The sequence below is a fragment of the Lactuca serriola genome, chromosome 1, assembly GCF_051521515.1.
Source record: "Lactuca serriola cultivar US96UC23 chromosome 1, Lser_US96UC23_V15, whole genome shotgun sequence".
Lineage (NCBI taxonomy): Eukaryota > Viridiplantae > Streptophyta > Magnoliopsida > Asterales > Asteraceae > Lactuca > Lactuca serriola.
Window position 1 is genome coordinate 98,238,194 of NC_136408.1, and position 17,258 is coordinate 98,255,451.

Here is a 17,258-nt window from a genome sequence, read left to right on the forward strand (position 1 = left end):
TATTATACTAAAAACAGAAATTCAAATGGTAACTCCTGTATGCACTTCAAATGGTAACTCTTGTATGCACTTATAAGTTCCTATGTTCATATTTTTACAAGGTTTTGAAAACTGGACCGGACATCGAACCGTTTATCTTACTGGTTCGACGGTTGGAACGGTCCTAAAACCTGGAAAAAATCGGATATATATATATATATATATATATATATATATATATATATATATGTGTGTGTGTGTGTGTGTGTGTCTGTGTGTTGTGTTTAAAAGAATAAATTATATATACATTAGTGTTTTATATATGTATATATGTATATTAAATAACATAGTGTGTGTTTTACATTATCGTAGTTGTCTAAAAATATAGTCTGAATAATTAAATATGTGTAATATTTGTGTTCATCATAAAAAACAAATAATGTAAATATGTTTAATATGTGTGGATGTTGTATGAGAGGCCAAGTTTGAGGCATCCCCCATCGGTGGGTGAAAAAGAAATAGAAGGCAAATAAGTTCCATAAAAGGAGTGCTTAGAAGGACAAGCCAAGTATATGTTCTCACTGCCGGCTCCTTTGAGCTGGCTTGATCTTTTGAGCCGAGTATAAGAAAAAGAAACAGGCCAAGTGTTCACATTCACATTGACACAAACAACAAACAACAAACCATCCATCAAAAATTATGTACAAATTACAAGGTCAAGGAATGGAAAATAAACTTACAACATTTTGACCGAGCACGTGTAGAGGATTCCGTCTGATGCGTTTGCTCGGCAGGCACAGATCATGTATGTAGGATCAATGTATTTCACATCAGCTGCATCCCCAATCTCCTTGAAATATTTTTTTTATCTAAAAAAACAAATATCATTTCACTTACATTCATTTGTTTCTTATAATATTTCTTCCTATCCAGTTATATTTATAGCAAAGTCATCGAAACACATACCTATTTTCACTGCTACAATTAAGTTAATTTAATTAAAAAAAATGGTTGTAAACGAGTTTTCAAAGTAGAACATTTCCATAACAAAAAAAGTACCTCCTGTTGTATATGAACGCCAATATCTCCAAGTAGAACATTCCCAGATGCATCCTTAGCATTTGTTTTCTCCACAAAGTTCTATACAAAACCATATCACAAATTGTAAGTTGAGCTGTCTTTTTTTCCCAAAGTTTAATCAAATTACAATCTATTTTCTAAAAACAATATACATTTTATTATAATCTTATTTGTTTTTTGTAAATGAAGAAAATATAATTAAATTATGTATGGAGTAAAGTTAGAAGTTAGAACTAATCTGACCAGCTCCCTCTGCTACACAGATGACAGTTGATCCCTTTGTCTCGAGTAGATACTTTAGATGTTTTAGGACACCATGTGGCCCATGCAACTCAAAGGGTACCTTTAATTTATAAAACAATTTATATCAATATCTCAAAATTTTAACTATTGACAAAAATAACCTTGTCAATGCAACGATCAACATCCAGAAGATAGCAGAAGTAAGAGAGTTGCTTGTACACATCAGCCTCCGAATACTAGTCAAAAATAAAAATTTTAGTTTTTTATGAAGGGTAATGACAAAAATAGTGTTTTTGAGATGAAAAGCAACCTGTTTCACTTGTGTTCTGGACTAGTATCCGGAGGCTAATGAATCTTATTGTGGAAGTAGCTTACACAATGCCAAAGCTTCCCAATACTTTATATTATAGTGAGCAATAATAACAACCATTAAATAAGAAATGGAAACTTTTCATAGAAAAAAAAATCAAAGCGTTAAGATTCCAAAGTTATAGAGAAAAAAAGATAGATTTAACCTGTTACCTCTGTTTCCATATTAAAAGAAACTAGGCTTCTCATGACTACTGCATGCATATGCCACAAGATCTTCTGGTTGAGGAAGACGACTAGCCAGACCTACAAACAAAACCCACCCACCATTTCCAGTTAGTTTACTTACTTTCATGTGCTTTGTTTAACTTTAACAGTATGTATGTAATTTCTTTTTTTTGATAGCTGAAACTTCTTCCATTCCTTTTCTGAAAATGGATTCCTTAGTGTTGCATGTGATGACTCCACATAGATTAAAAAATCTTGTGAAGATTGTGGCTCTTTTTCTTCCCATGTTGAAAAAGACACCTGATTCAAAGAAATTGTTAAGTTTTATAACCAATAACTAGATGTCTGAAACATAAGTTCTTGTTACCTCAGAAACAGACTTCAAAAATACAAGTGTTCTAGAGGCATGCTTAATGAAATTTTCAAATATCAGTTTTATTTTTGTCTTCCATATTCAATGAACTTTGATGAAATAGGCATTCGTATAACTGTAGAGTCTGGTGACCATAGAACTTTTTGACCAATAAACATGGGACTAAACTGATCACGGAATCGCTCGGTCAAATTGGTACCTGTAATTAACAAAATCATAACAGAATACTAACCTGATTAACAAAAAGATAACAAAATTATTACTAATATATACCTGTCAAAGTAAACATCTTTGCAACTGGAGAATTACTTGATGAAGGTAGAGTAAAAGCTTTACCACAAGGATCAAACATATATAAAAATCCACCAGAGACAACTGAAGGAAGATCAGTTATAGAATAACAACTCGTTAACCCTAATCCAAAATTAAGCATGTCACCCCTTAAACCCCATGGAGGAAGAAACTTAAGGCTAGATATTTCCTCTCTACTAAAACTTGCTTCTTCCAGTACAGCAACAATGGCAGGCCCTTAAAAATCTCCTGTAAAAAAATTATTTTAAATTTTTTTAAATTTAATTGGCTATAAAGTAAAACTAAATAGTATGATAACTTTATACCTTAATTTTGTATCATCAATGATTGTGATGGATGTTGGCATTTGTCAAAAATTATATGAAGCTTTTTGGCTTTACAGCAGTCTGCAAACTCAATAAGATCATATAACAAGAAATCTTTCCCTCCATATAATTCAAGAAGCTCATGGATCTTTGCATAGTCCATATAGGGTAAATCTTTTGTCATTTCCTCACTGACTAAAGAGATGGAACGAAGGGATTGAATCCCTAGCCTGTTAGCCAGATCATGACTGATACTCGAGTGTATGATATGTTTTCCCAGAGGGGTATTATTGTCCAACCAAGGTGCATCATTATTCATCACATCCTTTGCAGCCATGAGAACCCCTCGAGAATCAGGCACCAAAAATGGAGTGTTGGAAGATTTAAACATTGATCTCTCTGATTGACAATCATGGATGAAGCGGGCCACATCTATGATTTAGGCCTGACAGTATCCGGTGCTGCAATTTGCTGAGCTGGCACTAACCATGGAAGTCCGGTCAAAGGTGGGTCAACAGAAATAGGACACCATCTGATGGCTTTTAGTTCAGACCAAAACTCGTCTCCTGGCATTTCATCGAACAGCTTGCCTACATAATCTTCATGAAAAGCATCAGGAGTGTTTCTTGAGTAGTCATATGCTTCATCATCTGGCCCAAACTCATTAAAACTGAATTCTACTTCCTTAGTTGAAAACTTGAGTGCCAATGCATCTAAACAACCAAGTAGTCTGTTTTCATTTACAACAGCCTCTGGTTCCATTTTATCATGCAACATAGACACTGATTAGCAGAATCAAGCAAACCCTGGCAAAAGAAAAACATTAAGAACAAGAATGTTTGAAGAATGATTAAGAACTAAACAAGACATGGGTGTCTTCAAAGTCAAGATCATGAACTAAAGATGATGGAATTTTCTAAAAAAGAAAAGCATTAAGAACAAAAACACAGGAAAATGGATTAGATGTGTAAGAATCATAACCCTTGTTTACTAATCATATATAAAAATGCCTAGATTGGGAAGGAAAATAAACATGCAGGTTCCAGGAATCAAGAAAACCAAACAATTTATGAAAATCTTATAAAATCAAAGAGCTAAATCCACATAAAGTCTAACACTGAAAGAAGAACAAGAAATGGCTTTGAAAGATTATAGATGCAAATACATGAAAGAAGAAATTATACTCTATGGACGAGAGACTTACCTAAAGTCACAGGAGAAGAAGTGTTTGTGCAATCAGAGTAGTTTTAGGGTTTCCTTCGGTTACTCCCTTTACATCTCTGAAAATCTTCATCTATGGAGGAGAGAGATGAGAGAAAACCCGGTGGAGGGGAGAGATGAGAAGGTGGATGCATCGATTAGGGAGAAAACAAACTCAGAGAGTGGAGTGAAGTCGGATTTAGGAGAAGTTTTACCAGTTTTAGGGAGAAATCGAACTAGTTAGTCTTTGTTGTTGATCTTCTTTGCTGGGATTATTGGCACGTGAATAGAGAGAAAGGTTAGGGCTTCTTAATTGAGAGAAAGCTTAGGATTGATAGAATTTACGAGAAAGATCTTGCGGAAAGAGTTGATAAATCTCGAGGCTGTGACGATGACCATATGTGATAACGAACGGTTGACTCCGGCAATGGGGAGGTTCTTGATTGAGAGAACCTGAACTAATTCGAAGTTGAATTCACAGTTTTTGATCTAAGGCACCGTTTCTCAAGAACAAATTAGGGTTCTTAATATTTAGGGATTTATGATTTAGGGTGATTTGGGGAGTCGTAGTAGGCGGGATGTTTAATTTTTTTGGGAATGGAAAATGGTTATGAATGATTTAGGCTTTTAGCAGAGGATTTTAGAAGGAGGATCAGGCGGGGTGTTTAATTTTTGTGGGATTTCATTTCCCAAAAAAAAATACGGAAAACGCGCCTTCTTAAAAAAATATAAAGCGACACCTTTACACGACACGCTTATTATAATAGGTGCCCTCCGTATTTCTTTTTCTGACGCTAATTTTAGGGCACGCATAAATGCGTGTCCTCTATCCTTCAAATTTTAGAAGAGATGACATTATTTTTAGGGCGCATGCTTTTGCGTATCGTAAATCACTGCGTGTCATTGTTTGCGCGTCATTAAAGGGCTGTTTTCTAGTAGTGAACGGCTCACAAACACACTAAGCAAGAGGATGGGAGGAGAGAGGAGGAAGATACTTCAAAATTTCTGCTATCCTTAGGGTTTGAATGGCATGGCCAAAATTGATAGGGTTGAGGCTCCTTATATAGCCGAGGTTGCTTAGAACCAAAGCTAGGTTTGCTGGAGGAAACCCTAATTTCCAACTTAAGGCCCAAACAGCCCATGGACTCCCCATCCCAAGGCCTTGGATGAAAATTCTAGGGCCCCCCTAAGAGTTTTCATCAGACCCTTCTAGGGTGGTCCAAGAGCCCAAAACCACAACTATTAAATAATTTCTAAATATCCCCTATACTTTTAATTAATTCTTTTAATCCCAAAATTAATTTCTAATTAAATATTAATTAAATAACATGATTTCTAATTAATATATTATTTTCATAATACATTAATAAATCATTTTTCTATATTAATTTATTATTCCAAATAATAAATTCTTCCTTTTTCTCAATAGGTCATCTTGTCTAGTTGCTAATATGAAGGCAGCCCAAAAGGAATGTGCTACTATCAATTCAAGTACATACCAATTATAGTTATGAGCATAGACACCTAGTCCAACAAAAAGTTCTCACCTTGATGACTCCTTATGATAGTTTGAGTTTAGGGTTGTTTATGAGCTTTATTTAGTCCTATGGGCCCTCCTTGTGAGTTTGAGCTACTCCAGGAGTTAGATATGTTAGATATCAGCCTCTTTGTTGGTCATGATGCATAAAACTCTTATATTGATGATTGTTATGATCCCATGAATGAATTTGGGTCCTTATTATGAGCATTGGTGGGAAAAAATGGTTATTGGGTTCCATTAAGACACGCTAAAGGTTAAAGATGCCAACTTTATGTATTAGAACCCTAATATGGACAATATATGGTTGTTAATATGAAGGCAATCCAAAAGGACTGTGCTACTATCAAAATTAATTCCAAATTAATTTCTGATTAAATATTAATTAAATAACACGATTTCTAATTAATATATTATTTTATAATACATTAATAAATTATTTTTTTTATTAATTTATTATTCCAAATAATAAATTCTTCCTCTTTCTCAATAGGTCATCCTGTCTAGTTGCTAATATGAATGAAACCGAAAAGGATGTGCTACTATTATTTTAAGTACATAACAATTATAGTTATGGGCATAGACACCTAATCCAACAAAAAGTTCTCACCTTGATGACTCCTTGTGATAGTTTGAGTTTAGGGTTGTTTATGAGCTTTATTTGGTCCTATGGGTCCTCCTTGTGAGTTTAAGCAACTCCAGGAGTTAGATATGTTAGATATTAGCCTCTTTTTTGCTCATAATGCATAAAAATATCATATTGATGATTGTTATGATTCCATGAATGAATTTGGGTCCTTATTATGAGCATTGGTGGGAAAAAAATGGATATTAGGTTCCATTAAGACATGCTAAGGGTTAAAGATGCCAACTTTATGTATTAGAACCCTAATATGGACAAGATATGGTTGCTAATATGAAGGCTACCCAGAAGGACCGTGCTACTATCAATTCAAGTACATACCAATTATAGTTATGGACATAGATATCTAATCCAACAAAAAGTTCTCACCTTGATGAATCCTGATGATAGTTTGAGTTTAGGGTTGTTTATGAGCTTTATTTTGTCCTATAGGTTCTCCTTGTGAGTTTGAGCAACTCCAGGAGTTAGATATGTTAGATATCAACCTCTATGTTGCTCATGATGCATAAAAATCTCATATTGATGGTTTTTATGATTTCGTGAATGAATTTGGGTCCTTATTATGAGCAGTGGTGGACAAAAATGGATGTTGGGTTCCATTAAGACATGCTAAGGGTTAAAGATGCCAACTTTATGTATTAGAATCCTAATATTTACAAGATATGGGAGTTAGACCATACAACTGAATGGATTAAGCACTAAATGGCTTAAGCTGACAAGCAACCCGATACACTGAGCGTACCAAGGGTGTACGCAGCGCGTACTAGTAACCCGACGTGTACGTAGAGCGTACGATGCGTATGCCGAGCGTATGACTTGTTGAGGCTTTTCGTGGGCTTTTGGAATTCAGTTGGGCCTTAGCTAGGAATTGGGCCTTGGGCTGTTGAACATTAATGGGGCTCATAACTTTATTAGTGGACCTTAAGTTGCATGAGTGGGCCTTTATGGGCCTTAGGGGTCATGATTTTGTTATTGGGCCAAATATGGGTAGGCCCATTATGGGAAGGGTAAAATTGACTTTTATCCTAGGACTTTGGGTTTGGGATTTAGACCCACAGTTATGGTTTATAACCTTATTTTGATTAGGGTTATTTGTTTGTGTTAGTTTGTGATCTTTTAGTTTTGTAGCCAAGCATCTAGTTGTTTATCAGCCGACTAAGGTGAGTTTTCTCACTGTATCAATGGGTCGAAGGCACCAAGGTCGTCCCATTATTTGTGATATTGGATGTTAGCTATGTTTGTGATATGTGTATGAAAGACCAGGATATGGCCCCTGACAATTGTATAAAAGACCATGATGTGACCCTCGACAATTTGTATGAAAGACCAGGCTCTGACCCCTAGCACCTGTATAGAAGACCGAGATTTGGCCCCCGGCAAGAAAATACTTGTAAGACTATGATTTGGCCCGTAGCATTAACTTATTTATGTTTGGTATGTGGTACTTTGGGGAAATCACTAAACTTTTGCTTACATTTTATATTTATGTTTTCAGTTACTTTCGGTACTAAAGGGAAGGGTTCGACGTGATGACACAACATTCAACCCTCACTATTTTCGGCAAATTTTGGTATTGTTACTTTGATGATTTGACATTGTTACTATGTGATAATTGTAATTCTTGTTTAAAAATGAAAAATTTTATCATGGTTTTTGGGTTGTTACAAGTTGGTATCAAAGCCTTGCTTTGAGGGAGTGTTAGAACTCAAACTGAGGAAATGATAATCTTTTCAAAAGAAAAAGAAATTAAATTTTTGAAAAAGATTCTTTTTAAGTAAGAAGAGAAGTGCAATACATGCAATCAACCGAGCTTAAGTAAGTGTTTTCCAAGTTACCTTGAGGGAAAATATCCAAAAGCTAACTGCCCTTGACAGATTTATTGACTTTTTACAAAACAAAGTACTACAGATCAACAAAGTCCTTTTGCTCCTTGTAGTATAAGTAAACCTTAATTGAGGTTTACTAGTTTTGTGATATCATTAGTAAAAAAAGTCACTCAATGAAGTCTGTTTGTGGGATTCTAGCGTGGGTAAAAAATCCCATATTCGGGCTAGAAACATAGCATTATAAGTGTCGTAATTGTGTTAGCTTTGGGGTGATAGAGTAAATAATTGATAACTATTAATTATAATTAGCTTCTAGATATTTTCCCTCAAAGACAGGTTCTAGGTTTTCAAGGTTTTCAAGGGGGGTCTATACATAAACAAAAAGATAATTATATTCAATGCCATTCAACTTCTTCATTGTTTTAAAAACATGTGTTGCATAACATAACTTACACTTGTTTTATCACGAATAACAAACATCAAAGTAGTTTTACGTGGACTAAATAGTCGCAACATAACCTGAAATATAAAAGTTCAAAATTCAATATTTTGACATTAGTGATAATAAATAAAAAGGATAATACAAATGTAAAGACAATGCACCTGAAATATAATTTTTAGTAGAGGCTTCTTAGCAGCCTGTTCAAGTGTTCATGCCCAATATCATGACGACACCTGCATAACAAAATGTATCCCATGAAATGGTTCTTCATACTACTTTTTTTGTCACAGAGTCCTCGGAGCATATATACTTATTCTGGGAAACCCGTAGAGCTGATCTCCGCAAAATCCATATCTATAGCTAGATAACCGTTTTTTTTGTGTCTATTTTTTGAAATTACACTCAAAAATTTGACTATAGCCGGCAAAATCGCTTTTTACAGGCATGTTTAGCCATAACAATCATCAAGTTGTTTGACGAAGCTCCAACACCCGACAGAAGACTGTGATTGTCATTTTATTATTACCCTTTTGTTATTTATAAATACTATGATATATATTAACACTAAAATTAATGCTTAATAAGATATTATGTATATTACAAAACTTACAAATAACATAACTTTCCAATTCTTTTAATAAAATATATAGGCGTCCATAAACATTTAAGACGTATGCTATAAACCTATAGCAAACATGTATATATAGGCGTCCATAAACATTTAAGACATATGATATCTATAGCAAACATGCCAACTTTCTTTTATTTTTAATGTTTTTAAGAATACTATAGAATCCAAATCCACGTATAAGCTATAAACCTATAGCAAACACGCTAACTTTCTTTTATTAGCAAACACGCCAACTTTCTTTTATTTGCAAACGTTTATTGCTTAGCCAAAGCTAAAACAAACATACTCATTCACGAGCCACCACCACGACTTGTTTCCCAACATTTTTGCCGGAAAACAGCCCCACCAAAGCCGCCGGAGCACTCTCAAGCCCCTCTGCAATATCTTCCACATAACATATCTTCCCTTCTTTAATTAAAGGTACGACCATTTCAACATACTTTGAATAAAGATGATAATGATCAACCGCTATAAACCCTTGCATACGAATACGTTGATTTATCAAACAAAACAAGTTCTTCACCCCTTCTCCTTCCTCCAAATTGTATTGTGAAATCATCCCACAAACTGAAATTCGTCCATTTAATCTCATATTTAAAAGCACCGCCTCCAACATCTTTCCACCCACATTCTCAAAATAAATATCAATTCCTTGTGGAAAGTACCTGACAAACTCAGAGTTATCAGCTAAATACGATCTCATCTGTCTTTATATATGTTAGAGTCTTACCTCTTTAAAGCTGCATTTAAATCGTGTTCTTCCTTGTAGTTAAAGGCCTCGTCAAATCCAAATTTATTCTTTAGAAGCTCAACCTATAGAACAAAACGAGTAAATTATACTTTTGGTCCCTACGTATAACTTATTTTTGCAATTTTGATCCTAAACAGTTTTTTCTTGATATTTTGGTATTCGTTGAAGTTTTTGTAACGTTTTTGTCCTCATTCTAAATAAAATAACTATTATTGATAGCTAAGTATAGCTGGTTTTTATCATTTTGATCCAAAAATATGATCATTCTACTATGAACCTTACCAAAAACGTTAAAAAAACTGAAATAAAGACCAAAATAGCAAAACCTTTTCTTAAACTAATCTAAAAGATAAAAGCTTGGACCTTTTCTTTTGTTCCGGCACTTCCCACTACATAACATCCGGTCAGCTTTGCAAACTGCCCGACAAGCTGACCGACTGCCCCCGAAGCTGCTGAAACAAAGACATACTCTCCTTTCTTCGGAGCACATATCTCATGGAAACCAATATAAGCAGTCATACCAGGCATACCTAGAGAGAATATGAAATTAGGTTACTCTTAAATCTTAATAATATGGTGTAATTCTGAGTAAATAACACGTTAACTTGTAAACATACCAAGGATTCCTGTATAATAAGAAAGTGGGACGTCAGTATCTTGAATCTTGAACAGAGTATCAGGATTAGGGATAAAGCTGTATTCCTCCCATCCAGTTCCACCCCAAGTTAAGTCATCTTTCTTGAAGTTTGAATGTCCAGAATCCACCACTTTTGATACTCCATATCCAACTATTGGCTGCAAGATTGTAATGGGTATATGAAAACACGAAGAACAAACTGTTTGCCTCTAGAATTTATAAGAAAGCCAGAAATCGAAGAAGATCAACCTAACTCCCCTAAAAATGGCGGAGATTAGAATTATAAGAAAAATTCTCCTCCTTCCTCGACAATTAGAGTATAATTAATTATGAATAGTGATTATAAGATTGAGTTACTAACCGAACCAGGAGTGAAGGAATCGACGTAACTTCCTTGGTTTTTGCTCATCCGGCCACGCATGTAAGGATCACAGGAGAGATAAAGGTTCTTGACGAGGACGGCATTGGAACCTTGTGGGAGCTTGAAGGAGGTGATGGAGGAAGTTTTAAGGAGCATGTCTGATTCCTTGGGGAAGCCATTAACGTAATCCTTCAAGATTACCTGTTGATTTGTCACTCCTTCCATTTGCTTGCTAGACTGTTCTTGAGTTCTATATGAGCAGCGATGTTTGATGTCTTTATAAGATGATATATGATTTTGGGAAAACCACATAAATGCCCCTGAAGTTGGCACCGAAGGTTTTTCTAAGGCTTTTAGGTGGGCAACGCCCACAGGCGTTTGTAGGAGACAAAAGAAAGAAACGGTGTTTTTAAGATGTTGTGGTGGTAACCGAAAACAACGGACAATCCTACACTACAATGATCTAGCCCTATGGAGACGACACTTATCTAGACGACATATGTCGTCGGCAAAAGCCAAGCTATACCGACGACATGTCGTTGGTAAAATGTTTTCCAACTTTGACCATATTTCTTTAACCAGAAAGGCTATTCCGACGACAACTCGTCGGTATAGACTCAGCGGGAAGGGGCAAAATACCGGCGGTATGTCCAATACCTATGCAGACGACATGTCAGTCTTTATAAGATATTAAAAAACATTTTCGATTTATTTATATTCCTTGTTGCAGAAAATAAAAAACGTCGTCGTTTTCGTCCACCTATTCTGACGACATGTCGTCGTTATACGATTTTTTTTTTAAAAAAAATTCGATTTATTTAATCCGTGTCACAGAAAGGTAACACGATGTCGTTTCGTACACCTACACCGATGACTTGTTGTCGGGAAAACATGAGACCGACCCACGTGAAAAAACTGTCCAGATGATATGTCGTCTAATAAACTATTTCTTTTATTTATTTATTGTTTTAATGACGTAAAGCGGGACGACGTTGTTTTTTATTTACCTTTACCAACGACAAGTCGTCGATATATGGTTTTTCTGTAACAAAATTCGCATCAACGTTCATTTTGTAGTCGCACCTGCACCTCGTTTTTCCTGTCAACCATCGGCGACGCAAGGCGATTTCCGGCCACTCCGCTTCATCGGCGACCTAAAGGTAAGTTTCTTGGTCTTCGATTTCTTCCTAATTTGTTGTAGCTTAAGTTTTATTCCGATTTTGGGGTTTTATTTCCGGTTGTTGGAGCCCTAACTCACAGCTTCATTACCGTCGGCCGGCAACAAGCTTCATCACCGCCGGAGAAAAGGATTTCCAGTTATTGTGCTATCTTCACCACCGATTTTGAGGTAATTTTTTTGTTTTTTTCCTGCTTAACAGTATGTGCGTGATATTGAAGTTTATGATTTTTTTTTTCTTTCAACACACCATGATATATAATTTTTCTCATATTTTGTTTGGTTGATTGCTTTAATATATATATATATATATATATATATATATATATATATATATATATATATATATATATATATATATATGCATTTTGAGGTATGAAAATGTGTTTTGGCATGAAAATGAAAATGAAGTTAGGCATGATGTGTTTATGCTCATTGTGGTGTATTGGCATGAAAATGAAACTAAGAATGTGTAGCACCTGGTTCCTGGTACGTATTCCTTGTAATTAATATTTCTTAAATTATGCATTTTTGCCTTGGACTCGGCAAGTTGAAGGACCAACTCGCCGAGTAGGAGCGGGATAAGGCACGGGGTCTGAGCTTTGGACTCGGCGAGTAGACCCTGTTTGGGCAAAAACCCTAACTCGGGTGTTTGCACCCTATTTAAACGCTCTAACTTGGCCTCTTTTCTCTCTAACACTTCCAGAGAGTTGTAGAGCGAAACTCTAGCCCCCATATTGTTCTTGAGGGTGATTTTGGCTTTGTGAAGAAGGTTTGGAGCTTAGAAGAAGAAGGAAGAGGTTGAAGTGTACAAGGAAGGGAGGTAGATCCGGAATCTACACTGTGAGAAGCTTCCATTCGGGTAGAAAAGTTCTTACCTTGATCACTAGTTCATTAGATCCCCTTTTTGTCCCAAGTTAGTGGTTTTCAAGCCCTAAAACCACAAGCTCCATGTGTTATGCTCTATATTCTTAAAGGACTTCAGATTTGGACCTTATGGACATCTTGAAAGTGTAAAGTCTCTGTGGTTGTGGTGATTGAGGTCCCTATTGAGTGTATGACCTCATAAAGAGCTTAGATTTGCCTTTTGGAGCTTATAGAGCCTTGCATGCACGTAAAGTTTGCAACTTTACATGATAAGCATGCCCTAGGAGCATAGATCTATGGTTTAGAAGCGTTGCATGTCTCAGATTTGGTCTGTATGGGAAATGGGTCGAAGGGACTCGACGAGTCCCAAAGTGGAACTCGGCGAGTTCTATGAAGATGGTCTTAGACTCGGCGAGTTGGATGAATAACTCGGCGAGTCCTATGAAGATTTCCTGGAACTCGACGAGTTGTTCTTAAAACTCGGCGAGTCATATGAACTGTTACCGAGTAAGAGGGGTTTAAGTGTTGAAGGTCCAACCCTTCGTATCTACACGCGGAATTAGCAATTTAACGTGTAGCAATAGTTCCAGAATCCCAAATCCTCATAAAGGATGCTCTGATGAGGATTTGGAAGCGAGTAAGAGATTTGCTCGTGGGGACTCGGCGAGTTGTTCTTGGACTCGGCGAGTCGGATCGTGAGTCGGTCCAATCGTCCCAAGCAGTGAGTTAAGGGTGACTCAGTGAGTGGGAAGAGGGGCTTGTTGAGTAGGACCGGGTTAGTAGGAGGAGGACTCGGCGAGTCTGTGCCATGACTCGGCGAGTCCAGTCAACTAGAAGTTGACTTTGACCAAGGAGTTGACCTTGGACCAGGGGTGGGTCAGTCATTTGACCTAAGGGTATTTATGAGTGGCTAATCTATGTTTATGGATTTATAGCCGGAGGATTACTGGTGCAACAGTCAGACGTCTAGCAGTCAGAGTTTCGGTAGCTACTTTTCGAGGTGAGTTTCCTTCCAGTAGGAACGAGTCTAAGGCACCAAGGCCGGCCCATATAGACGATATGTTAGTATCGAAGTGTGGGCAGAGCCCGTATCTCATAGTTGAGTTTGAATATGATATATGCTAGTATGATAGAATTGGTTATACTCCATGTTTGTGTGATACTTGTATGTTATGGTTAAGCAGTTGAGTGTGGGCGAGGCCCGTATCTCTCTGATAGCGGAGTGTGGGCGAGGCCCGTATCTCTCAGATAGCGGAGTGTGGGCGAGGCCCGTATCTCCCAGATAGCGGAGTGTGGGCAAGGCCCGTATCTCCCAGCTAGCGGAGTGTGGGCGAGGCCCGTATCTTCATGAGTGTGAGCGAGGCCTGTATCTCCTAGCTGTTCATTGTATGTTTGTATGGTATGAGGTATTATGGGGGAACTCACTAAGATTCGTGCTTACGGTTTATAGTTTTGGTTTTCAGGTACCTCCTCAACAAAGGGGAAGGAGCTGGCACGGTAGTGGCACATCACACACACCTCTTGTTTTCCGCACTAAGGGATTGTTCTGGGATTTATACTTTGACACTATGGTTGATTCCATGTTTTGGTTTCAGACATGTAACATGTTTTAAGAACTGATAGGTCCGAACGTTGTTTATTTTCAAATGTTTTGCAAAGTGTTTAATTAAAAATGAAATTTTTGGATTTGAAAAATTGGGTCGTTACAAGTTGGTATCAGAGCCCTGGTTTGAGGGATTCGGACACACCCTCGGGGATGTCTGAACTCAAATCAAGGGATTAAAGGATTTCGGAAAAGAAAAGTTTTCTAAAGGATTAAGTAAAGAGTTTTAAGAAAGAACGAAGTGTGTGACGTACGCGACCGGCTGAGCTCAAGTAAGTATTCCCCAAAGTACCCATACAAGTTTATGTTTCGTTTATCAGTTTCAGTAGAACAACATGCTAGAATAGGACTAAGGATCTAGGAGTGATGCCTTATGTGCCTACTTTATATGCTTCAGCTTATGAGAATTGCATGCTAGCATTGAGTAGACAGCAGTAGGATAGCCTGTTTAGGTTATGCCTGACAGTATGAGTTTAGCACTGTATGCTAGATCAGTTTCTCTCTATGAGAACGGATTTGCTTGAGGTTATTCCCTTTTGTCTGAATGTTGCTTGCTTTGTGCTTTGTGGGGCTCTAAGTGGTGGGAGTTGGTCATTAGGTGAATACGACACATCACATGTGACCAGGGTTGTAGGGACGAGTCTATTACTCGAAGGATTATCTGAGCCTCATCACATGTGATGGTATTCAGGTAATGGCTAATTGGCATTACAAGGAGGCCTTCAGCAGCTGAGGACCGGGTAGGGTGGAGTCAGAGATTTCCCTAGGGCAAGCCTAGGATGAGTATAGCAGTGATCAGCAGTAGTGAAAGGGATCTGGTGGAGTCGAGGCAGTCCTTGAAGAAGGTACGGATAGATATGGAAGGTAGTATGGGCCCGTACTACTGAAAGCAGAGGATCCGTACCCGAACTAAGGAAGGCCGAGACAAGACGGGGGAACTTGAAATAGATGTGATCCCTTTAGAGGTATCAGTATCACTAATGGTTGCCTGTGTGTATTGCAGAATGGTGGTACTACGCCAGAGGCCAACTGGTGGCAGTTCTGGAGAGGGATCGGGTTCGGGATCAGGTTCCGAGCCAGTAGATGAGAGGCTACACGAGTTCATCGCGTCTGAGATCACTAGAGGCATCCTTGAGTCGACCCCCATCATTTTTGGGTCAATCAAGGAAGGGATAGTTGAGCTGATGGAGGACCGCCTCAGGGCGTTCAGGAGTGACATGGCATCTGTCCAGTCAGGATCTCGCACACTGTCCTTTAAGAAATTCAGGGGTAGTGATGCGCCGGATTTCCATGGGGAAAAGGACCCCATTGCTGCCAGACGATGGATTGCGGACATTGAGTCCGCACAGCTGACCAGATTCTTCCCCGAAGGGTCAAAGGTGAGATACGCATCAGGGTGTTTGAGAGACAGAATTAGAGATTGGTGGGAGTCTGTCGGTGACTCGTTGGGAGCCTCGGTTGTTGAGGCTATGACCTGGTCGGACTTTGTGACCAGGTTCAGGGCAGAGTTTGCACCGGCTGTCGAGCTTCAGCAGCTGGCCAGGGAGTTCTTAGACATGAGATAGACTACGGAGACTGTGGCGGAGATCACCGCTAAGTTCTGGGAGAGGGCATTGCTGGTGCCCCAGTATGCGGGAGATGAGGATATGAGGAGGACCCGTTATCATGACATGTTACGGGCTGACATCCAGGAGCATGTTAGCTTTTCAACTTGCCCTACCCTGGAGTCCATGATTGCCAGGGCAAGGGAGAGGGAGATTGATTTGGAGCATATTCGGAAGAGGAAGGTAGAGATGGGGCAGGTGGTTGGGGCTTCGGGGAAGAAGCCCAAGGGATCAGATGGTAGGCCGAAAGGCCAAGGAGGGCCGGGCAGCTGCAGGAAATGCAGCAGGTCGCACGAGGGAATATGTAGATTGGAATCGTCAGGATGCTACAAGTGCGGCAAGACAGGGCACTTCAGCAGGGATTGTACTGCCCCTGTCTCGGTTGTTCAGACATCTGAGTTACTGTGTTTCTACTGCAACCAGAGGGGCCACAAGAGGGCCAATTTCCCTCAATTGACAGCAGCATCAGTGCCAGTGAAGGCGCCAGCTCTATTGAATCTGAGGATCACAGATGGCCGGCAGGGCAAGTCAGAGGCTCCAGTGTTGAGGAGTCGGGCCTTTCAGCTGACTACAGAAGAGGCACGCACCACGCTCGATGTGGTGACGAGATCATTCCATGTGAACGGTATCCCAGTTCAGGTGTTGTTTGATTCGGGGGCTACCCGATCGTTTGTTTCTCTTGCGCTTAGCAAGAAGTCTCCTAAGTCTTCGGGCACGTTGGATTGCCCTTTAGAGGTGGAGATTGCCGATGATCGATCACTGCGAGCATCAGCAGTGTTCAGGGATTGTGTCCTGAGGTTGTTTGAGGAGTGCTACTTGGTTCATTTGGTTCCCATTCCGTTGCGTGGGAACAAGGTGATTATAGGCATGGATTGGTTGAGCCCTAACGGGGCGGTGATAGATTGCGCACACCAGCTGGTGCGGATCAGGACCCCAAGTGGGGGAGACTTGGTGATCCACGGTGAGAGGCCACAACGTGGACCCGCGGTATGTTCAGCCGCGAGAGCTAGGCGCTACCTTCAGCAGGGTTGCGCGGGATATGTCGCGTATGTTATGGACACCCGGGAGGCGGGTAAGGTGACGGTGAGCAAGGTTCCGGTGGTACGAGACTACGCTGATGTATTCCCCGAGGAGCTTCCGGGAATACCTC

At 38.9% G+C, this 17,258-nt stretch overlaps 1 protein-coding gene and 1 long non-coding RNA gene across 2 annotated transcripts; both read right to left on the reverse strand.

Annotated features, from left to right (window-relative positions):
- Positions 1–1,035: 1,035 nt before the first annotated feature.
- On the reverse strand, positions 1,036–2,675 carry LOC145070208 (uncharacterized). Its single transcript, XR_013689863.1, has 5 exons — positions 2,486–2,675; positions 2,207–2,411; positions 1,825–2,139; positions 1,303–1,402; positions 1,036–1,119 (listed from the first exon to the last, which is right to left on the reverse strand). It is a non-coding gene; the product is annotated as an uncharacterized LOC145070208 (long non-coding RNA).
- Positions 2,676–9,058: 6,383 nt separating this feature from the next.
- On the reverse strand, positions 9,059–11,175 carry LOC145095867 (2-alkenal reductase (NADP(+)-dependent)-like). The gene is made up of 5 exons (XM_079033686.1): positions 10,858–11,175; positions 10,477–10,654; positions 10,223–10,389; positions 9,839–9,921; positions 9,059–9,773 (listed from the first exon to the last, which is right to left on the reverse strand). The coding sequence occupies exons 1-5, from the start codon at positions 11,167–11,169 to the stop codon at positions 9,395–9,397; spliced, it is 1,119 nt and encodes a 372-aa protein (XP_078889812.1). The 5' UTR covers positions 11,170–11,175; the 3' UTR covers positions 9,059–9,394.
- Positions 11,176–17,258: the final 6,083 nt, after the last annotated feature.